This window comes from Mesoplodon bidens (genome assembly GCF_964165515.1).
Source record: "Mesoplodon bidens genome assembly, chromosome: 1".
Lineage (NCBI taxonomy): Eukaryota > Metazoa > Chordata > Mammalia > Artiodactyla > Ziphiidae > Mesoplodon > Mesoplodon bidens.
The window spans coordinates 88,465,602-88,490,851 of record NC_138176.1 but is presented as its reverse complement, the minus strand read 5'-3'; the positions used below and the strand labels follow the sequence as shown (position 1 = coordinate 88,490,851).

The following is a 25,250-nucleotide window of genomic DNA, read 5'->3' as shown; positions in this document are numbered from 1 at the left end:
GCCAACAAACACATGAAAGGATGCTCAACATCTTTAATCATTAGAGAAATGCAAATCAAAACTACAACGAGATATCATCTCACACCAGTCAGAATGGCCATCATCAAAAAATCTAGAAACAATAAATGCTGGAGAGGGTGTGGAAAAAAGGGAACACTCTTGCACTGCTGGTGGGAATGTGAATTGGTACAGCCACTATGGAGAATAGTATGGAGGTTCCTTAAAAAACTACAAATAGAACTACCATATGACCCAGCAATCCCACTACTGGGCATATACCTTGAGAAAACCATAATTCGAAAAGAGTCATGTACCGAAATGTTCATAGCAGCCCTATTTACAATAGCCCGGAGATGGAAACAACCTAAGTGTCCATCATCGGATGAATGAATAAAGAAGATGTGGCACATATATACAATGGAATATTACTCAGCCATAAAAAGAAACGAAATTGAGCTATTTGTAATGAGGTGGATGGACCTAGAGTCTGTCATACAGAGTGAAGTAAGTCAGAAAGAGAAAGACAAATACTGTATGCTGACACATATATATGGAATTTAAGAAAAAAAAATGTCATGAAGAACCTAGGGGTAAGACAGGAATAAAGACACAGACCTACTAGAGAATGGACTTGAGGATATGGGGAGGGGGAAGGGTAAGCTGTGACAAAGAGAAAGAGAGGCATGGACATATATACACTACCAAACATAAGGTAGATAGCTAGTGGGAAGCAGCTGCATAGCACAGGGAGATCAGCTCGGTGCTTTGTGACTGCCTGGAGGGGTGGGATAGGGAGGGTGGGATAGGGAGGGTAGGAGGGAGACGCAAGAGGGAGGGGATATGGGAACATATGTATATGTATAACTGATTCATTTTGTTATAAAGCAGAAACTAACACACCATTGTTAAGCAATTATACTCCAATAAAGATGTTAAAAAACAAAACAAAACAGAGTCTACCTATTTTTTTCTGATCACTTTCAAAATGTGTGAGATTTGTTATTTCAAAAAGTTCAAATTTAATTATAACACTTAAATCCCACAGAAAACAATTATCTATACTGGAAACAAAAGACAACTTTTTCTTTGTAGGAAAATAAAACTTGAAAGAATACAATATGAATTCCTAACTTCTTTGACTTGATATCCTCATACATAAATGGTATGATATAGCTATTTTAACTCTTCTCATAAGCATTAATCAGACCAAGATGAAAGGACCAATGAAAATGCATAAAAAAGCAAATATTTTTTGTGTTCCCAACTTTTTCTTTTGTAATTTTTAAACACATAGGAAAAGTTAAAAGAATAGTAAATGAACACCCATTGTTCACCTAATATATCCTCCACCCAGATTCAAAAATTGAATAATACTGTCAAAGTACACTAAATTGTATAATGAATAAAAGTCCACATTAAATAAAAATTAGTAAGTAGGATATGTAATAATCCCTAAGCAAGTACAAACTCAATTTATTAAGAAAATTTCTTAACATCACTTATCTTTTGTGTGTGACCTAAAAGAATTAAATAGTTAATGAAAGGTGCATATAAGTTAACACATAGTTGGTTATTTTACATGAAAAAATGGTCTTCCTCATTTTCTCATCATGAAAAAAGACAAAAGTGAAACTGTAAAGTTATGAAAGCTTTCATATGCAAAAACAATAATAAATATATTTCTAAGTAATCCTAGGATAGGCCGGAAAGTAGTCCTGGTAGCATCTGGAACTGTTATCTTGGATCACAAAAGAGTGAGATACTAATTTGTAAGGAAATATATGTGCTGTTTCTTCCTTGACATTCAAGTGTAAATAACTGTGAGCTAAATCCTCATCAAGTAAGTTTTAGATTTCCAATAGACAGGAAAAATTCAATTATGAATATACACTGTGGAAGGTAGGCACAGAAAAATGCAGATGACAGAAAAAAAAGAGTAGGAAATGCCAGTAAAATGACCATTTCCACTACCACAAGATGAGAGGACAAGGACCAAAGAGAAATCAAGATGTCTCTGGAAATTTCAAAATCACTCATTACTCCAACATTTAAAACTGCAACCTTTAAAACTATGGTCATGATTCAGCGTAACTAATCATAGTGAAAATGGTCCCCTCCCCAAATCCCTATCCAATGTCTTCTACAAGATAATAAAAAACAGGCAAACACTAGTGATTGTGAAGATACTGATTCTTAAAAAGCAAATAGCCTAAATACATCTAAATATCATTCCACAAAAAATTTAAGTATAGCTAATCCTTGAAAAATGAGGGGGTGAGGAGCTCTGACCCTACATGCAGTCAAAAATCTAAGTATAACTTAGTGTAACTTATAGTCGGCCCTCCATTTACACAGTTTCCCCATATCCACGGAGTCAACCCACCTCGGATAATGTAATACTATAGTTTTACTATAGAAAAAAATCCACGTATAAGTGGAACCACACAGTTCAAACTCACGTTGTTCAATGGTCAACAGTAAAGTAAAAGACTGACACCCTGAAATAAGTTTTATACGTTCAACCTGCCAATGATTTCAATGTTTTAAGATTAAAGAAACATACTTTATTACAAAAAAAATTCCCTGACAACATCAAAATAAATTATCATGTACCTTTTCTGAAATGACTTTGATAGTTAACATATTTAAATATGTATTTTTGTGATAAAGTCTACAGAAATGGATTTAAGGTTTTATATATACATATACATATATACTAAAATATATATATATATATTTAGTAAATGGATATATTATCATGTTACACAGAAGTTAATAACAAAATTAATATCTAGTCCTATAGTAAATGTAAAACTACATATCAGGTAAGATAATCTATCCCAAGTAATAGGGCAGGGCAGTAAACAAATAAAATATGCATGTGTGTGTTTCAGAATATAAATAATGTATATATATCTTCTGACTGGGAAAGTGTTTTTAAAAAATGTATTTTCGGGGACTTCCCAGGTGGTCCAGTGGTTAAGAATCCGCCTTCCAATGCAGGGGACACAGGTTTGATCCCTGGTTGGGGAACTAAGATCCCACATGCCGCAGGGCAACTAAGCCCGTGCTCTCTACAGCCCACGTGCCACAACTAAAGAGCCCGCACGCCACAACTACTGAGCCCATGCACTCTGGAGCCCGTGTGCCACAACTAGAGAAGTCCACGTGCTGCAACAAAGAGCCTGTGTGCTGCAACTGAGACCCGATGCAGCCAAATAAATGATGAATATTTAAAAAAAAATTATTTGTACCATATAAGGTATTTGATTTCTTTTAAAATATGTTTGTAAATATTAAATTTATTAAATTCAATCAAATTTATAATTAAGTCTTGGTTAAACAAAAGTGATTAGTACAATTTAAAAATGCAGAAACTAAAGAAAACTGGTTTCTATTATACGTGTGTAAGAAATATTGAGAATCAAGAAACTAAACCATGATTTGCTGATTATAGGCACTAATTTAGTTATCTCCCACCTCCCTATATTATATTGCCATCAATCTCAAATAAAAATCAACTACTCTTTAAGATGGCTCCTAAGGGTAGGAATCAGAGGATTGGACGGGGGTGCCTAGAAGACAGAGTAGCAGTTAAAAAATTTAACACCCTACCTTTACAGCTAGGAAATTCAGCCCACTCTCATTGGCCAAAGCCTTTGCAATCATTGTTTTAGAGCATCCAGGAGGCCCATACAAAAGAACTCCTTTAGGTGGCTGAATACCCATTTGGGTGAAAGACTCTGGATGTTTCAAGGGCCATTCCACAGCCTGTTTCAGCTTCAGTTTGATATTTCCCAGTCCTCCTATATCTGACCAGGATACCTGCAAAACAAGCAAACAAATAATAAAAATTTTAAAAAATATATATGCTAGAAGGGAAACAGAACTATTTAAGAATCAATAATTTCCTAAAAACAATTTTAACAGCATCAAGAAGTAAATTAGGAGTTTATAAAATGTGAGCTGCATATTATAGAAATACTAAAGAAAAACAAAATGTTTCTGTTTGCCAAGACTTGTATAAGTCACTGGTTAAACGACTGAACATTCTGATAAGTCTATATTCTATTCTACGTGGCTGTAAAAACTAGCTTTCATCTGTTTGAAAATGGTTTGAATCAGTGATCCAAGGTCTCATCTATATATCTAAGTTCTTGTATTTCTTTTTTAGCAAAATTACTTTTAAATATACTTCTGTAGGTCCTGATGAAATATGTAATCTTTTCTGCCTTTGGTATATTAATAAAGAATCCTCAAAATTTTGTTCCCCCCAAAAGGCCCCCCAAACAAGATAGCTCTTTAGATATTTACTTAATAAATATTCATTGAGAACTATGTATCATATACTGTACACAGGAAATAGATAAGACATAAATCCAGACTTTAAAGAACTTAACAACTACCAGTAACATGCACATAAATAACCATAGTACAATGGAAAGCATACTAACCACAATAACAAAGAAACAGAAAAAGGCTTTGGGACTTCCCAGGAAGAAAAGATTATTCCCAGCTGGAAGGCAAATCTGAAAGCCAACTCTTGAAGCATGGATGAGATCCAGAAATGTGAAAATAGGGACAATATCAGATAGAGGCCAAAAAATCATGAAAAGCTCAGAAGGAAGTATGAAGAAGATGAGAGGAAAATGGATTTAAAGGGGGAAATAAAAATAGAAAAGTAAGTTCAAGCCATATAGTGCAAGACCCTGAAGACTAGATGGAGTTCACGAATCTCTTTATTCATAAGAAGTCTTTGAAGGTTTTTAATCTAGAAAGTGATATGGTCTGATCTGAGCTTCAGAAAGACTTCTCTGACAAGATTCATTAGAGAGGAGAGAAAGTGCAGGGAGAACAATTAAGGATCTATCACAAACATCCTCTAAAAAAAAGAAGCCTGAGCTAGGGTAACCACATGGAGATGATGAAGACACACCAGAAAACTACTACAGGTCTACAGCTGAGGGTTCTGAAGGCAGAAGAAGAAAGGGAAAATCTGAAGCTAAAGATTTCAAGATGGACTGATAAGAAGAATATAGACCACAGAAAAAATGATCAGTAGAAGAGAAAATAAATGAGATTTTTTTTTGGATACACAGAATTGCATACATTCACAATTGAATATACATCACAAACGAAGTTGAACATATATCACAAATGGAGCTCTGGAAAGAGAATAGGGTTGAAATGTTAGATTTCAGAGATAGCTACATACAAACAATAGACACCATGAGATCAATTAAAGTAGTCAACCATGAGAAGAGAAATGTGGATGAAAGGCAGGTCTATGGATGCTACCTACATTTAACAGGGAAGAGGAAAAAAAAGAAAGAGGAAGAAAAGTCAGAAAACAATCTACAAACCCAAAATAAGAGAAGGGTTTTGTTTGTTTGTTACTATCAGGAAAAGATTACTTTTTCCAAATGAACTTGCATGGTTTTTTGGGGGCATTCTATTGTTTTTGTTTTTTGTTCACAGAACAAGGAGAGTTCTGTATTATCAACCATAACCCTGAGCTCAGATTTAATTATTTTTTTCTAAATTGCTTTCTTGGAAGTTAATTTGAGAAGTGAGATTACTGGATTAAAAGGCATGAACATTTTAGGTCTCTTAATACATGATGCCAGTTTGCTATCCCAACCACTTCATCTATTTTAATGGCATGAGCGATACATGTATGTTTCCCTGCAGCATCATTAGCCTTGGGTTTTATTTTAACTTCTTTTTCCTAACTGATTTCTGATTTCACCAATTAATAAAATTAAAATTAAACTTGGGATTAGTACACATGATCTTATGGCCCTAAAAACATCCAGCTATCATCAGCAGGAACAAAGTGACTGTTTACCACAGAAGGTGACTGTGTTTGTATAACCAAGGCCTGATATAGGCAGAAGTACAGCAGAGTTGTCACACCCTGATGTGTAGTTCCTGCTTGTGCTCTCTGGTGTTTCTGATCTTTCCTTTATCCTTTTCTTCTACTTTTTAACTTAATTTTGAAATTATTCAAACATGCAAAAGTTGAAGAAAAATCAGTACCATAAGTGAATATATACTCTACCAAAATTCACCAATTTTTAATATTTACCAGTTTTGCTTTAGTACGTGCTCTCACTTTCTCCTTCTCTCTCCACACACACACACACACACACATACTACACACAAAAACACACATACTTTATCAATTTTTATTTTTTTAACATCTTTATTGGAGTATAATTGCTTTACAATGGTTAGTTTCTACTTTACAACAAAGTGAATCAGCTATACATATACATATGTCCCCATATCTCCTCCCTCTTGCGTCTCCCTCCCATCCTCCCTATCCCACCCCTCTAGGTGGTCACAAAGCACTGAGCTGATCTCCCTGTGCTGTGCTATGCAGCTGCTTCCCACTAATTATCTATTTTACATTTGGTAGTGTATATATGTCCATGCCACTCTCTCACTTCATCCCAGCTTACCCTTCCCCCTCCGCATGTCCTCAAGTCCATTCTCTACGTCTGCGTCTTTATCCCTGTCCTGCCCCTAGGTTCTTCAGAACCATTTTTTTTTTAAGATTCCGTATATATGTTAGCATACAGTATTTGTTTTTCTCTTTCTGACTTACTTCACTCTATATGACAGCCTCTAGGTCCATCCACCTCACTACAAATAACTCAGTTTCGTTTCTTTTTATGGCTGAGTAATATTCCATTGTATATATGTGCCACATCCATCTTCTTTATCCATTCATCTGTCGATGGACACTTAGGTTGTTTCCATGTCCTGGCTATTGTAAATAGAGCTGCAATGAACATTGTGGTACATGACTCTTTTTGAATTATGGTTTTCTTAGGGTATATGCTCAGTAGTGGGATTGCTGGGTCATATGGTAGTTCTATTTTTAGTTTTTTAAGGAGCCTCCATGCTGTTCTCCATAGTGGCTGTATCAACTTACATTCCCACCAACAGTGCAAGAGGGTTCCCTTTTCTCCACACCCTCTCCAGCATTTATTGTTTGTAGATTTTTTTGATGATGGCCATTCTGACTGGTGTGAGGTGATATCTCATTGTAGTTTTGATTTGCATTTCTCTAATGATTAGTGATGTTGAGCATCCTTTCATGTGTTTGTTGGCAATCTGTATATCTTCTTTGGAGAAATGTCTATTTAGGTCTTCTGCCCATTTTTGGATACCTAAGAATAAACCTACCTAAGGAGACAAAAGACCTGTATGCAGAAAACTATAAGACACTGATGAAAGAAATTAAAGATAATACAAACAGTTGGAGAGATATATCATGTTCTTGGATTGGAAGAATCAACATTGTGAAAATGACTATACTATCCAAAGCAATCTACAGATTCAATGCAATTCCTATCAAACAACCAATGGCATTTTTCACAGAACTAGAACAAAAAATTTCACAATTTGTATGGAAACAACAAAGACCCTGAATAGCCAAAGGAATCTTGAGAAAGAAAAACGGAGCTGGAGGAATCAGGCTCCCGGACTTCAGACTATACTACAAATAGTAGTATATACTATACAGTAATCAAGACAGTATGGTACTGGCACAAAAACAGAAATATAGATCAATGGAACAGGACAGAAAGCCCAGAGATAAACCCATGCACATATGGTCACTTTATTTTTGATAAAGGAGGCAAGAATATACAATGGAGAAAAGACAGCCTCTTCAATAAGTGGTGCTGGGAAAATTGGACAGCTACATGTAAAAGAATGAAATCAGAACACTCCCTAACACCATACACAAAAATAAACTCAAAATGGATTAAAGACCTAAATGTAAGGCCAGACACTATCAATTTTTAAATTTTCTGTTGAAACTTTTAAAGTAGGCTGCAGGTATGACACTTCTAAACACTTTAGCATACCTCTCATGAAAATAAACATTCTGGGAAGAAATTTTTAAGGAGGGTAGTCAACAACTATTAAAAATTAATAGATCAGAAAGTAGAGAGACTTAAAAAGAAATGGTCAGTAGATCTGGCAGTGAGGTTACTGGAGAGTGGTTTAATTCAGTCAGTAGAGTTTATTTTTATGCCTTTTAAGAGTGGCATATATACATACACACAATACACACATAAATGCATACACATACATACATGCATACACATGCATACATGCATACAGAGAGGGACAGTATGTGTGTGTGTGTGTGTGTGTGTGTGTATATATATATATATAAAATGGATGAAAGCTGTATTTATAACTGTCATTGATACACAAGTCAGGGAAGCAACTTATAAGAACTAAACTGACACTATGTTATTGTTATGATGCTGCAGATATCCATTCAGTTGTTACTATGCAACTATTATACCTATACAATGAGAACAGCATGCTCTGTTGGAGAACGTGCTCCATGAGGAACAGCTATTCCATACCTTGGAGCATGTTTGAGTTATACCTTGAGTACTATAGCAGAATATTTACTTAAGCTAATTTAATAAGCACACATACAGATAAAATTTTCTTCAAGATTAGTACAGAACTATATCCTTCCTAATTAATAGCATTTAAAACAAAATTCAATGATATGCCTATAAATGGCTAGGAGGATGTTTTTCTCAGATATATATAAAACTAAATAAACCTGGCAATACAACCTGATAATTTTCAATATGATAAAATTTGGTATTTAATACATTTTAGTGTGTTTGGTTTTTAATCAGTCTTTTAAAAACCTTTAAAAAGAGTCATTTAAAAGAACCTAATATAAGATATTAAACTCACGTGGAACACACATGGAAATTACCAAAATAAAAGGAAGTCCATATCATAAAAAATGGTATCTTTAGTTAGAGATCAGGGAATAGTAGCAAACAGTGTCAGCTGGACCAGGAGCTGAAGAAGGCGTGTTCCTCAAGAGAAATTAAGAGGCTCTTACCAGAAAACTGAATGTTCACTGGACATGCAACAGGCCAAAACACCAATGCCACTGCATGGACTAGTAGTCTATACTGAGGAGTTGGTCCATCACCCTGAAGGCTGTAAGAACCAGCAAAAAAGTGAAACAATCCTATCCCCTTCCTATCTCCTGAACTTCGGGGCTCTTGCTACACCAACTGTCTCTCTCTATTCCTGCTTTAATTATATTTTTCACTATATTTTTTCCTCAGCCTACAAATATTTCCTTTTTCTCCCTATCCTTCAAAAAAACCTTACTTTGATATTATTTCTACCTAATATTTTATCTCCTCCTTTCTCACCACTAAACTTCTTGAAAGATAGTTAATACCCCTCTACTTCTACTGCACTTATATTTTCCACTTTATATTTCAGTTAAGTATTTATCCCCCCAAGCAGTGATAGGAAAGGAGAGTAAAAGATAAAGATAAAAAGTTTAAAGACTGGCAGGAAAGCACGGAGCTAAGGGCATTATGTCAGAACGTCTCTAGACTCTCAGGAAAATTTGAGGCAAAGTCATCTGCAGAAACATCAATCAATCTATTAAATACTGACTAAATGCCTATTTCATACTATGCTGGTTCCTGGGAACAAAATAGTTCCTGTCCATACTGAGTTTTTGACCTGATGGAATATTTCCTTAAAAAGGCATACTTTCATAATTATGCAATTACTATAAAGCCTGGTATATGCTAAAAGGGTAGCCACAGAGTTTAAATGGACGGTCAGGAAAAGCTTTTCAGAAGTGACATATGAGGTGGGATCTAATAAACACAGAAATTAGCCAGCTGAAAGTAACAGCAAATGCCGTGGAGAAGACAAAGGTAAAAAAAAAAAAGCATTATACATTAGGAAAACTAAATAAAAGTAATTCAGTATGGCTAGAATTTAGAGAGCCAGAAAAGGAGTAGAAACAAAAGAGGTTAGCCAGCATATGGAGCTATCAGACCTTGAAGACTCATAAAACATCAAGAAATTTAGACTTTATCCTGAGAGCAATGGAGAGCAATGTAATCAGGGAAATGACATGATCAGACTGCTGGAAGACCACTGTGGTTATAAAGTAGAGTGGGGTTTAGAATTGGGAGGGTGAGGAGGAGAGGCTTCTACAGTAATTCCTATAAGAGACTGTGGTTATGTGCACTACTGTAGTAGCAGTAGGGCTATGGAGAAAACAAAAAAGGATAAAAACTATATTAAACAAGGCTAATCAATGAGTCTTGATAATTAATGAGATTTGGAGAGGAGACGGTAAAAAAAAATGAAATCAAGGGTAACAGTCAGGATTCAGACTTGGGTAATTGTGTAAATGAAAGTTACATTAAAAGAGAAAAAAAAACATATTTGAAAATTAAGGAATTAGTTTCCAGTTACTGTACCGTGGTTGGAATTTACAAGGGAAAGAAATTCAATAAACTTTGGGAAATGTCTTCTATGTGCTCAACTTGTCTTAGAGACTGTAAGTGCACAAAGGTAAGTGAGATAATATCTCCAAATATTTTTAATCTAGAAAGAGGAATAAGAAAAATATCTTAAAAAACACAGTCTTTGTCTAAAGACATAAAATATCTGTCTTCACACAATTAATACAAAAACTACTGAAAAAAATATAAAATAGGTTAAGATATTCGTAAATATGTGAGATAGTCAGGACAGAGATTTGGAAAATGTTGCATATATGAAAGACTTACGTCAAGCTGTTAGAATATCAAAGTAATAATAGCAATTCCCACCTCATATGTTTATGAGGATAGCTATTATATAAGTACAGCCTATAAGAAATTACAAAGGACAATATAAGAATTATCTATTCCCCCAACACCTAAAAGTAACCATTTTTAGTATTTTGGTGTAGTACCTTCTAGTCTTTCAAATGCCTGTGCATGAGTTTTCATTGAGATCATAATATATACACAATTCTATATTCTGCGCTTTAAAAACTTCATACATTTTTTTGTATGAAATTACTAGTTACTGTATCACTTTGGGCAATTTGCTTCATCTCTCTAAACTTCTTTCTCATCTGTAATAGGGGACAATAAAACCTAAGCTCTCAGGATTATTGTGAGAATCAAACAGTATAGTAAATATTCCAATAACTGCACTTTCCCTGGTACATGTTAACTAATAAATACTAGGTAGGTGTTATTATTATTATTTTATTTAAATGTCTGAAAGATTATTACAATGAATAGTCATATTTTAAAGGACTAGTGACAAAAGATAAAGGACAATCAAGCCATTACATTTGTAGTTTCATGAACAATATTTAATTACCATAACTTTTCTATTCTTTTTCTTTTTGTCTGATTACTACATTTCTTAAAATAAGGGCAAAAAAGTTTTGCATTTTAACTTAGCACCTGAATGCCAAATAAATGATGGCTCTTTGTATAGCTAAGATACCTATTAAAAATAAATATAAATTGGCTTTAAAATACTATTGCATAGGAGAGTCTTAAAGCACAGAAAGTCATGGGAAAATTAGTCAGTAAGAGAAGAATAAGCACCAGCATGAAATCATAAAATCCTAGAACTAGAACAGGAATTCACAAACTAGCTGGTTCACTATCCTACCTTCAGTCAGTATTTCATCTTTCAAATCCTCTCATCTTTCAACAAATACTATTTTATGCTCTTTAAAATTATTTTTAATTCTATAACTCTCTTAAATAAGTTACACTATATCGTAACTGCCAGAAAATTATTCCTACAATCTAACCTAAATCACTCCTGAGAATATTATACTTGGGTCCTTGCCTTCTTATTTTGTCCTGATGAAAACAGTGAACAGCTGCTCACATATGGCTTTATAACTTTTTGAATTAATAATAAAGTTAGAAGTGACGGAACAGCTGTCAAACAAGCACACACAATGCAGTGACATAAATTTCCCAAGGGAAATGTCCCCCACAAATATCTCACAGTACTTTCTAAGCAAGCATCCAACAATATATAAATCCAAAAAAAAAAAAAAACCCAAAAAACAAAAACTCAATTCAAACTGCACACCCACAGAAGTAAGAGACCTGATGATTAGGTTAAAACAAAACAAAACAAAAAAACTTTTATGGACAAGTTCCAAGAGGACAAAATAAAAATGAATGAAGTAGGAGAATTACTATGAGAGAGGAATTCAGTAGCTCCAGAGGGACTCAGTGTCCTTATACATCTATGAGTCAAGATCCTCTTATTTTCTAGGTGACAAGTTTTACACTGCCAGGCACAAAAATTCTTTTGAAAGTGTTATTTTTATAGAAAACATGGCAACAAAGAGTGCCTTTCACTTTGCTCTTTCACACTAACAAGTCCCAACATAAGGATAAGAAGCCAGGCACTAACACGTGGGTTGGCAATTCTCTGCTGGGCCATACACTAGCTTTTTAACAATTCAAATATTTAAAGTAGATTTATTTTGATAAGAAATAATAAGGATACCAAATTACTAGGGATACTACATAATGCAGAAAGAAATAAGTTGAGAAAACCCACCTCTAAGATCCAAAAGAAAAAAACACATTTCCAGATGCTTCTTTAATGGCGACAAAGCAAAATTAGGATGCAGTTAAGTGTTCAAAATATGTTCTTAGATCTAAGTAAAAATATGTGAAAGCCATTAGCTTTATAAGGTGAAAGACAAAATATTTTCCCCATGCTTAAAAAGAAATTCTATCGAGGTTTCTTAAAAAAACAAGTCAAAGTTCCAGTTCCACTATGGTACCATAAACCATCTACAGCCTCTCCCTCACCCCCAAATTGATTAAAAATACAAACTTCACAAAAAATACAAAACCCACTACAGGAGGACTCTGAAAAGTAAAGTGGAGCATGAGGCAGGTAAAACTATGGAGAAGGGCCCGGCACAGTGTGGTGGAAAGGGCTTAGCATGTAGTGTTTTGTCCTTCTCTTTTCTTTCTTGACTCAGCTTTTCCCCTCCTGTTTCACTTCCATTTTGCATAAGATTGCTAGGTTGAAATATCTAATATTTTCACAGGAAAGAGCACAGAATGCTTAAAAAAAAAGTAGATGAGAAAGAATATAAGAAACTACAACAAAACTTTGCCACTAAATGCAAACTGCCACTAATCCGAGTGATTTTGCTGTTATTTAGTAAATCACATTTCAGAATCTCACTGAAACATATTATAAAGGCTATGGGAGCCAGATGCTCTTATAATTCCTAATTAATAAAGGGAAACATTAAGGTAAAGAAGAAAGGAACTATTCAAGTAAAACTAAAATAGATATTCAAAAAAACATGGAAATAATGATCAACTTAAAGGCAAATATTTTAACCAAATTTCAAACTATAGATTTCATAATCAGTTTAGTGCTTATATTAAAACCTGAGTTCAATTTCAAAAATAGCATTTACATTACAATCCCTCTTTAATAAGTTTACTATGAGCTGTGCTCAGAGAGCAGGCTATATATGAAGTCAAATCTTATAAATAAAATAGTAATTATCTAAATAAGCCTCCCTTAGATCAAAAAACTTTCTGCCTTAATTCAACTTAAAAATGGTTAATCATTTCCAAAATGAGTTTTTAAAAAACTACTTACTTTTGTTTAATAAACAGGGAAAAGTCTCACAAAAAATGGAAACTTTAAACAAGAAAAAAAAAAAACAATAGCAGCAATAATTTAAAAAAAGTAAAACTCACACCATGAAAATGACATAAAGTCTTACCTAGAAAATTCTTCATATCTCATTAAAATGTTTTCCTAATTTACTAAATTCCTTGAATAATTTAACTGCATTCAGCATATAATGCTTTGAATATTTAAGGAAACTTAGTAACCTCTGCCATTCTTATTTGGCATAGCAGAACTAGGAAAAGATAAAGGAGTATGGATAAAATAAATGAAAAATACAGGAACAGAGGAAAGAGATCAGGACTTCTACTGATTGGGCCCCAAGCCCAGGAACTAAAGAAGCACATGGTCACAAGTTTCTCAAGCGAATTTTAAATCAACCACATGTAAATAATGTATGACCAAATGCCCCAAAATTAAAAGAAATCATATAAAAGGCCCAGAAAAAAATGTTTCAAATAGTAAAAGTTTTCAAATGAGTTTTGTTCGGATTACTCGTCTTTGGGAATTTGTGATATAAGCAAATAATAATCAAACAGAAAAGCTCTTTTGTTATATATGTAGGTATCACCAGGACCTTCCTAACACAGTGCCTGTATATTACAGATGCTCAATGTTTGTTTGGTATAGGAATAAATTAATGGGCAGATGCACATTTCTCTTGGGTTATCTTAAAAAAAGAAGTAGCAGAAGGGGTAGAAATGGCAGGGAGACAGGCTGTAGGAAGTGAGATGGGGAAAACAGGAGAGAGTTAGGGAGTTAGGAATAAACCAACATGTGTGGTCAGAACTAGTAAAAAAATGTTGCCAACATGTAATAGTGTACAAGGGCTATACATATGCTTTGCAAGACATTTTCTAGCCCAGATCTGTCCAAATAGTTGGGTAATAAATTCAAACCATTTCCTCTGAATCTCCTTTGATGGCTGGTTGACAATAAAAATGTTTGCATATATAGACAGAAAAATCTTCTGCTGACAAGACTGGCTAAAGGGATGCTCCAAGTTTTTGTTAAATAGAAGGCAAAGAGAGGAGGCCCTTCTTTGTCAGAAAGCTGAGCAAACTCATGTAAGCAAACTTCCTAAGCAGTCCCGACTATGTCCTGAGATACAGACCAGAAAGGAAGTTCCTACATGGGGGAGAATAACGAATGCTGCTGGCCAGAGAGCATTTATTCTCTATGTTGTTTTGGTTTGAGGTCTACAGACATAAGGAGAAAGCCCTGAAAAAGGGTAAAAGAGATACTAGGAAACAATCCTTACAGGACAGTCTTAACGGGCAATATTTAGAAAAAGAATAAAAGATTTTACCTTTATACTCAAAGCTGGTCCCTGGCTGCTATATGTGCTGCACGTAATAGCTAGGGGGATGAATGTTAGTGGGACAGGATCAACTTGAGAATCAGGCCAAAAGATGCCGCAAGAAAATCCTAGAGAAAGAAGCTGCCTAGAGAAATTAGACATTTATCCTAGGCATATAACTAAGTTCACTGAGACAGGTTAGGCAAGTCTCAGAGAACTGACCAAGCCTAAGTGGTAGACTGTTGAGAAAAAATTAACTGTCCTATGGTAAATGTTGTCTAACTGTGCCATTTTTTATAAGTTCTCACAAATATGGGTCTCCTCTGCTGCGGGTATCAACAAGAAAGTCAGACTCCTATAGGTATACTAACAGAGGTTTTAATATCAAATATCCATTTATTTACTCACTTATTTATTCACTCATTCACTCAAATATATTCATCTTAGTGCAAAAGGCTGTTAGGTTTTGAGTGCTTAGCCAGGCTCTAGGAATACAGGTATACTATACAGATTGAGATAACAAAAAATGAACAAGACTGACATGGTCTCTACATCATGGAGCTTATAGACTGAAAGGAGAGGCAGACATTAAACAAATACATTAATAAGTATTTAATTTAAAGACTAGACAAAAAATTGTATGGGGTGCTACAAATAGTACATAATAGGCCTGGAGGGTCCTAGAGTGTTAAGTACAGCTTTCTAGAAGATCTGATATTTAAACAGGCATGAAAGGTAAGTAGGAGGTAGGCAACTAAAGAGACTGAATGACACTGAACCATTTGTAGCCCCTAATACTGGCTTTTAGTTCATCTTGGGGAAGGAAGAGATGCATGAGAATAATGGCAGTCATACTGAGGGACCTGACTCGTTATCATTCCAGATTCAATCTGGCAAAACAGATCCATTTTAGCTTTCCTCATCTATGACTTGACCAGTTACTGTCATACTTTCTGTTCTTTTCCCTGCTGTCTCTAGAAAAATCTGAAGTTATGCACATTAGAGATCTTGACACTATTGAAAAGAGAACAGTTGTAAAAAGAGCCATTGAGTATAAATTCTGCATGTAAGCAGCACATCAGCCTAAATTCCGGTTAAGTACTTCTGAGGGGCTGGAGGAGTTTTATCTTAGATAACTAATTTTATAGTTGTGTTAAGCTATGATGAGTATGACATATCATTTCGGTGGTCTTCCTCCCAAAACCCCATAATCCTAGCCTAACCGTAATAAAAACAACAACCAAACTCAAATTGAGGGTCCTTCTATACAAAAGACCTAAGCAGTATACCTCAAAACTGTTAAGAACAGAAACACTGTCATAGCCCAGAGAAGCCAAAGAAGACATGACAACTGAATGTAATGTGATAGCTTAGATGGGATCCTGAAATAGACAAAGGACATTAGGAGGAACTAATGAAGTCCAACTAAAGTATGGAGTTTAGTAAATAGTGTTCAAGACAGGTTTAATCAGAAAACCTGAGTTATTCAAACCCTGCCCATTTCAAAGAAAGGCCAGTCTTTAGGACTGGCCCTTAGCAGTCTTCTGGGAGATATTCTCTAGGCCTTTTAAATATTTATTGTGCCTCTAAGAGTGTTTTTGTATGCCTGAGGCCCTGGGCTACGCTATACCTGTTTGACCAGATAAGTTGACCCTGACAATGTGATTTATGAACATTTGTTTTTGCTCTGGGAAGAGCTAGAATCTAAGAAGCTGAAGTCAGACATGCCAGTGCTGTATACCTACACTGACTGACCTGCAATGAAACCCTGGAAACCAAGGTTCATGTCAGCCTCCCTGGTCAATAACAGTTCACACGTATTGTCACACACTGTTTAGGGGAGAATTAAGTGTGCTCCCAAGTGACTCCATTGGGAGAGTACACCTAGAAGCTTGTTCCTGTTTTCTCCTGGACTTCACCTCATGTGACTTTTCACTTTTGAGTATTTTGATCTGTATCCTTTCACAGTAATAAATCATAACCATGAGTATAATAGCTTCTGAGTGCAGTGAGTCCTTCCGGTGAATCACCAAGCCTGAGGGTGATCCTGAGGTCCCCCAACAAAGACAGAGAGACAGATGGTAAAATTACAAACAACTTAGAATTCCCTAAAACTCACATTCCCACCTGCTCCCCCACTACCCATCTATAGGCCTGAACATTAGGGAAACTTTATCACAGGGTATTAAACTCATCTTTAAATTTATCTTAGGTTTATAGTGGAGTTCTCAGACATCTGCTGATTTTCAGATTACATTTTCTCAATCTATCCCATCTTTCCCACTTTTGCATCATATACCATTCCACCTTAGAGCTTTGGTCTTTCTATTGGGTCAATACCAGAAGAAAGTTCACTCGTATAACACTTAAAAAAAAAAGCCCAAAAAACACCTGTTTACCATTGCAACAAAAAGAATAAAATACCTAGGAATAAACCTACCTAAGGAGGCAAAAGACCTGTATGCAGAAAACTATAAGACACTGATGGAAGAAATCAAAGATGATACAAACAGATGGAGAGATACACCATGTTCTTGGATTGGAAGAATCAACATTGTGAAAATGAGTATACTACCCAAAGCAATCAACAGATTCAACGCAATCCCTATCAAACTACCAATGGCATTTTTCACAGAACTAGAACATGAAATTTTACAATTTGTATGGAAACACAAAAGACCCCGAATAGTCAAAGCAATCTTAAGAAAGAAAAACGGAGCTGGAGGAATCAGGCTCCCAGACTTCAGACGATACTACAAAGCTACAGTAATCAAGACAGTATGGTACTGGCAAAAAAACAGAAACATAGTTAATGGAACAGGATAGAAAGCCCAGAGATAAACCCACGCACATATGATCACCTTATCTTTGACAAAGGAGGCAAGAATATACGATGGAGAAAAGACAGTCTCTTCAAATGGTGCTAGGAAAACTGGACAGCTACATGTAAAAGAATGAAATTAGAACACTCCCTAACACCATACACAAAAATAAACTCAAAATGGATTAAAGACCAAAATTTAAGGCCAGACACCATCAAACTCTTAGAGGAAAACACAGGCAGAATATTCTATGACATAAATCACAGCAAGATCCTTTTTGACCCTAGAGTAATGGAAATAAAAATAAAAATAAACAAATGGGACCTAATGAAACTTAAAAGCTTTTGCACAGCAAAGGAAACCATAAACAAGATGAAAAGACAACCCTCAGAATGGAAGAAAATATTTGCAAACAGAGCAACTGACAAAGGATTAATCTCCAAAATATACAAGCAGCTCGTGCAGCTCCATATCAAAAAAAACAAACAACCCAATCCAAAAACGGCCAGACACCTAAATAGACATTTGTCCAAAGAAGACATACGGATTGCCAAAAAACACATGAAAAGATGCTAAACATCACTAATCATTAGAGAAATGCAAATCAAAACCACAATGAGGTAACACCTCACACCAGTCAGAATAGCCATCATCAAAAAATCTAGAAACAATAAATGCTGGACAGGGTGTGGAGAAAAGAGAACCCTCCTGCACTGTTGGTGGGAATGTAAATTGATACAGCCACTGTGGAAAACAGTATGGAGGTTCCTTAAAATACCAAAAATAGAACTACCTTATGACCCAGTAATCCCACTACTGGGCATATACCCTGAGAAAACCATAATTCAAAAACAGTCATATACCACAATGTTCACTGCAGCACTATTTACAACAGCCAGGACATGGAAGAATCCTGAATGTCCATTGACAGATAAATGGATAAAGAAGATGTGGCACATTTATACAATGGAATATCACCCAGCCATAAAAAGGAACAAAACTGAGTTATTTGTAATGAGGTGGATGGACCTAGAGTCTGTCATACAGAGCGAAGTAAGTCAGAAAGAGAAAAACAAATACCGTATGCTAACACATATATATGGAATCTAAAAAAATGGTACTGATGAACCTAGTGGCAGGGTAGGAATAAAGACGCAGACGTAGAAAACAGACTTGAGGACACGGTGGGAAGGGGAAGTTGGCACAAAGTGAGAGAGTAGCACTGACATATATACACTACCAAATGTAAAATGGATAGCTAATGGGAAGCTGCTGCATAGAACTGGGAGATCAGCTCGATGCTTTGTGACGAAGTAGAGGGGTGGGATAGGGAGGGTGGGAGGGAGGCTCAAGAGGGAGGGGATATATGTGTACACATAGCTGATTCACTTTGTTGTACAGCAGAAACTAACACCACGTTGTAAAGCAATTATACCCCAATAAAGATGTAAAAAAAAAACCTATATAAAAAACTGCAAAGCATTTTTCTGAGGAGTACATGAAATTCTGACATGGTGATTCTAACATGGGGCATTGGAATATGTCCCACCCTGTGGCTTAGATGTAAATTATTAAAAATTGTATTTTTGAAAACTGCCAAATAGGGACCTTTGCTTCCAGCCAAGGACAGAAGAAATAAGATTTACCTTTCTGTCTGAATAAAACTTAAAAAGCTGACAAACTCTTAAGACATCGGCCATCAGGCAATGAAGGAGGGTGATCCTTGAGAGAAGGGAAACAATGAGGTGAACCCTATGACTGTGCCTATCTAACTGCCTGGAGAAAGGCCACAGGTTGCAGCAGTGGAGAGGAAACCTAAGCAGAGCCCACAGTCTCCCTGAGATGAGAAAATGAAGCTAGGAGTATGGGAAAGTCAAAGAGGTAGGTATTGCAGGGCAGAGTATTAGAGGCAAAAGAGGTACAGAGACAGAACTCCTGAAATCTGTACAGGGTCTCCATCAAATATTCAGTTATCAGTACACGCATGTGAGAAAAACAAATGAGGCCAGGAAAAAAAAAAATGAAACCAGAGACCTAAAAGGACTAGAAGGAAGCATGCCTTCTCCCAACAGCCAGAGTGGACCCTCATAATTTATAGAGCATCAGGTAGAATATTGATAAGGATCTTAGCTCACTAGTAGGGAAAAATTAACCCTAGACAAAACATTGCCGTGGTACCACCTGAGAAAATTTAAAGGCAAGACCAAAAAGGATCAAACTTTCCAAATAACTTAACCACACCCCAGAATAAACCTCAAGAATATTTTTATGAATATAAAGCATTCACCTCCCAACAAAATAAAAATCAGAATTTCTGGAAACCAATCAAAATGTATCATGCATGCAAAGAAGCAGGGAAATATAATCTACAATAAGGAAAAAAAATCAATAAATTGAAGCTGATTCAGAAATTACACAGATAGAATTAGAAAACAAGGACATTATAACAGTTATTATTATAAATGTGTTGCATATGTTCAAATGAAGGAAACACTGAAAACACTAAGTAGAGAAGAAAAAATATAAAAAGGATAAAAATCAAATTTCTAAAGAAATATTACAGTGTCCATAATTTTAAAAATGCACCAGATGGAACTAACAGCTGATTAGACACTTTAATGGGGAAAAAGGGTTAGTGAACTGGTAGGCACAGCAATAGAGACCCTCTAAAACAAAACAAAGGGAGAAAGAAAACAGAGGAATATAAAAAATGAATACAGCATCACTGGGCTTTGGGAGAATCTCAAGCAGACAAATGTACATGTGTATTTTTAGTCCCCAGTGAGGGGACTAATGAACTAGCACAAGAAACAAGAAGAAAACCACCAAGGCACATGGTAATCAAATTGCTTAAAACAAGTGTTAAAGAGAAAATCTTAAAAGCAACCTGAGGAAAAAAAAAGATATATTACACACAAAAACAATGAAAATGGAGACAGCAGATTTCTTTTCAAAAATAATGCAAGAAAGCAGAGACTGGAGCAAATCATTAAAGAACTAGGGGTGCGTGGGTAATGGGAGGGGTATCACTGTCAATCTAAATTCTTCACCCAATAAAAGTATATTTTTAAAACAAAAACAAAATAATGACTTTTTTGAGACATGCAAAAACTGAAAAGAATTCTTGACCAGCACACCTGCATTACAGGAAATGTTCAAGTAAGCCCTTCAGGAAGAAGGAAAATGATACCAGATGGAAACCTGAATCTACACAAAAGACTAAAGAGAGCTGGAAGTGGTAATTACATTGTGTAAACAGAAAATTTTCTTTATTATTATTTAAATCCCTTCAAAAGGAAATACTATTTAGAGCAAAAATGATGACAATGTACTCTGGGGTTTACAACCATGTAAAAGTAAAATGTATGACAACAGCACAAAGGCCAGGAGGGGAGCAAGAGAAGTATACTGTTTTAAGGTTCTTACACTATACATGTGATATATTACCACTTGAAGGTAGACTATGTTAAGTTAAAGATGTTTCAAAGGAAATAAAAAATATTTTGAACTAAATGGAAATGAAAATCCAACGTATCAAATATGTGGGATGCAGCTAAAACAATGCTTAATGATTATTTATAGCACTGAACACAGACCTAGAAGAGACAGAACTAAACTCACTAACCACAGCTCTCACCTTAAACTAAAGGAAGAAGACCAGATTAAGCCTAATGCAAACAAGGAAGGAAATAACAAAGATTAGCACAGAAATCAATGAAATCAAAATCAGAAAAATAAAACAAAAAGCTGATAATTTGAAAAAAATCAATAAAACTGCTAGACCTCCAGGCAGAATGATCATGAAAAAAAAGAGAAGACATAAATTAACAGTATTAGAAATGAAAGAGAAAACACTACTGATCCCACAGACAGTAAAAAGATAATAAGGAAGACTATGAACAACTATGTCCATAAATCAGGCAATTAAGGCAAAATGGACCAATTCCTTAAAAGATACAAACTACCAAAACTCAAGAAAAAAACAGATAACCTGAATAGTCCTAGATTTACTAAAAAGTTAAATTTAACTCTAGCCTTCCAAATAATTTAAATTACAGGACTAGATGGTGGTGATGGTTGCACAACAATGGGAATATACTTAATACCACCCAATTATATACTTAAGACTGGTTAAAACGGTAAATTTCATGTTATGCATATTTTACCACAGTTTTAAAAAAAACAACAAAACTTTTCCCATATATGTTTATGACTCCAAGCTACAGTTGGAGTTTTAGAGTCCTATGGTTACACACAGAGGAGCAGGGTTAACCCTACCTGGGGGAAAAAAAATTAACCAAAGACCTAAATGTACGTGCTAAAACTATAAGCAACTCTTATAAACTCTTAGAAGAAAATATACAGTAAATCCTCCTGACCTTGGATTTGGCAATACTTTCTTAAATGTGACACCCAAACTACACACAAGTAAAGAAAAAATAGAGACACTGGACTTCCTTGAAATTAAAAACTTTTATGCAGCAAAGGACATTATCAAGAAAATGAAAAGAGGCAGCTCACTGAATGGGAGAAAATATTTGCAAATCATATATACCTGATATCAAATATAAGAATAAAAGACTTGTATCTAGTACATATACAACTCAATAATAAATAAAAAACAATTAAAAATGGGGGAATGCACAGGTTGTGATATGATGGGCAAAGTGTATAGGGTTTCTTTTGGGGATGATGAAAATGTTCTAAAATTAAATGTAGTGATGCCTGTACAACTTTTTGCATATACTAGACCACTGAATTGTACCCTTTAAATAAGTGAATGACTGTAAGATGAATTATACCTCAATAAAGCTGTTACCAAATATATATACATATATTTTTATACAAAAAGGTAAAAGAACCATTTCTGAAAAATGAGAACCACTATGAACCAAAATGCTACATAAAATATTCAGTCATTCAACAAACTTTTATTTAGTTGGTACTATTTGCCAAACAGAGGGGATACAAAGATGAATAAGACAAAAGAACCACAAGGCATATATGTGTTAGCTTTGTGTGTGTTTATTAGGAATCATATTACAAGATCTTTGGTAACTGAGAAGTCAGAAAGTAATTTTTCAGGCAGAGGGGAGGACAACGTGCAAAAATACAAAATGGTTTAACAGAACAATGTAAGATGAAAGTGAAGAAGGCACGAGCCAGGTTACGAACACCAAACTAAAGAGCTTAGACTTCATCTTAGAGGTTATCAATAGGGAGTTATGCTGATGGCATTTAAGACAGTTTGGGACAGATGGACTACGGGACAAGATCAGATGAGTGTGTAATTACTCTGTATCTGTATAAGGTGAAGTGAAAAGGTGGTACCACAAAAGAACCACATTAACCCTACCAATGATTTCCTTTACTGTAAACGAAAATCGGTGTTTTTAGCAAACACTCATCAAGTATTTACAGGCTTTCTTCAGAGATACTGTGGGTTTGGTTCAAGACCACTCTCAGCAAGGCAAATATCGCAATAAAGTGAATCACAGAGATTTTTTGGTTTCCCAGTGCATGTGAAAGTTGTTTACACTACACTATAGTCCATTAAGTGTGCAGTAGCATTATGTCTAAAAAATAATGTACATACCTTAATTAAAAAATACTTTATTGCTAAAAAATGCTAATCATCATCTGAGCCTCAGTGAGTCACAATCCTTCGCTGGTGGACAGTCTTGTCTTAATGTTGATGCTGCTGACTGACCAGGGTGGATGCTGAAGGCTGGGGCGGCTGTGGCAGTTTCTTAAAATAAGACACCAGTGGGGCTTCCCTGGTGGCGCAGTGGTTGAGAGTCCGCCTGCCGATGCAGGGGACGCGGGTTCATGCCCTGGTCCGGGAAGATCCCACATGCCGCGGAGCGGCTAGGCCTGTGAGCCATGGCCGCTGAGCCTGCGCGTCCGGAGCCTGTGCTCCACAACGGCAGAGGCCACAGCAGTGAGAGGCCCGTGTACCGCAAAAAAAAAAAAAAGAAGACACCAGTGAAGCCTGCCACATCAATCAACTTTTCCTTTCACAATTTCTCTGTAGTATGCGATCTTTGACAGCATTTTAACCACAGTAGAATTTCTTTCAAAACTGGAGTCAATCTTCTCAAACCCTGCCACTGCTTTAACTAAGTTTATGTAAAATTCTAACTTCTTTGTTGTCATGTCAACGATTTTCACAGCATCTTCACTAGGAGTAAATTCCATCTCTAGAAACCACTTTCTTTGCTCATCCACAGGAAGCAACTCCTCAGCCATTCAAGTTGTACCATGAGATTGCAGCAATTCAGGCTCCACTTCTAATTCCAGTTCTCTTGCTATTTCTACCACATCTACAGTTACTTCCGCCACTGAAGTCTTGAATCCCTCAAAGTCATCCATAAGGGTTAGAATCAGCTTTTTCCAAACTCCTGTGAATGTTGGTATAGACATCTCTTCTGTGAATCATGAATGTTCTTAATGGCAGCTAGAATGGTGAATCCTTTTTAGAAGGTTTTCAATTTACTTTGCCCATATCCAACAGAGGAATCACCACCTATGGTAGCTATATCCTTGCAAAAAGTACTTCTTAAATAATAAGACTTGAAAGTCAAAATGATGCCTTGATCTATGGCCTGCAGAATGTATGTTATGTTAGCAGGCATGAAAACAATATTAATCTTGTTGTACATCTCCGTCAGACTTCTTGGATGACCAGGTGAATTGTCAATGAGCAGTAATATTTTGAAAGGAAGCTTTTTTTCTGAGTATTAGGTCTCAATAGTGGGCTTAAAATATTCAGAAAACCATGCTGTAAACAAATGTATTGTCAGCCAGGTTTTGCTGTTCCATTTATAGAGAGCACAGGCAGAGTAGATTCAGCATCACTGTTAAGAACCCTGGGATTTTTGGAATAGTAAATGTGCACTGGCTTCAAATTAAAGTCACCAGCTGCACTAGCCCCTAACAAGAGTTAACCTGTCCTTTAAAGCTTTAAAGCCAGGCACTGGCTTTTCCTCTCTAGCTATTAGAGTCCTAGATGGCATCTTCTTCCAATGTAAGGCTGTCTCATCTACAGTGAAAATCTGCTGTCTAGGGTAGCCACCTTCATTAAACCATCTTAGCTAGATCTTTCAGACAACCTGCTGCAGCTTCTCCATCAGCACTTGCTGTTTCACCTTGCACTTTGATGTCACGGAGATAGCTTCTTTCCTTAAGCATCATGAATCGACATTTGCTCGTTTCAGACTTTTCTTCTGAAGCTTCCTCACCTATCCCACCCTTCACAGAATTGAAGAGAGTTTGGGCCTTGCTCTGGATTAGGCTTTGGCTTAAGGGAATGTTGTAGCTGGTTTGATCTTCTATCCAGACCACTAAAACTTTCTCCACATCATTCATGTGTTCACTGGAGTAGCACTTAATTCTCTTCAAGAACTTTTACTTTGCATTTACAACTTGGCTAACTGTTTGGCACAAGAGCCCTAGCTTTTAAAGGCCTATCCTGGCTTTTGCATGCCTTCTTCACTAAGCTTAATCGTTTGTAGCTTTCGATTGAAAGTGAGAGATGTGACTCTTCCTTTCCCTTGAACGCTCAGAGATCATTGTAGGGTTATTAATTGGCCTAATTTCAATATTGCTGTGCCTCA

The 25,250-nt window shown here is 35.7% G+C and overlaps 1 protein-coding gene across 3 annotated transcripts in view; it reads right to left on the bottom strand.

Annotated features, from left to right (window-relative positions):
• Positions 1–25,250, bottom strand: part of AFG2A (AFG2 AAA ATPase homolog A) — a 333,075-nt gene that overhangs the window by 250,455 nt on the left and 57,370 nt on the right. For all 3 annotated transcript variants that reach the window (XM_081246187.1, XM_081246188.1, XM_081246189.1), the window contains exon 11: positions 3,616–3,825. In XM_081246187.1, the coding sequence (XP_081102313.1) occupies positions 3,616–3,825 (210 nt within the window). The remainder of the gene's footprint in view (positions 1–3,615; positions 3,826–25,250) is intronic.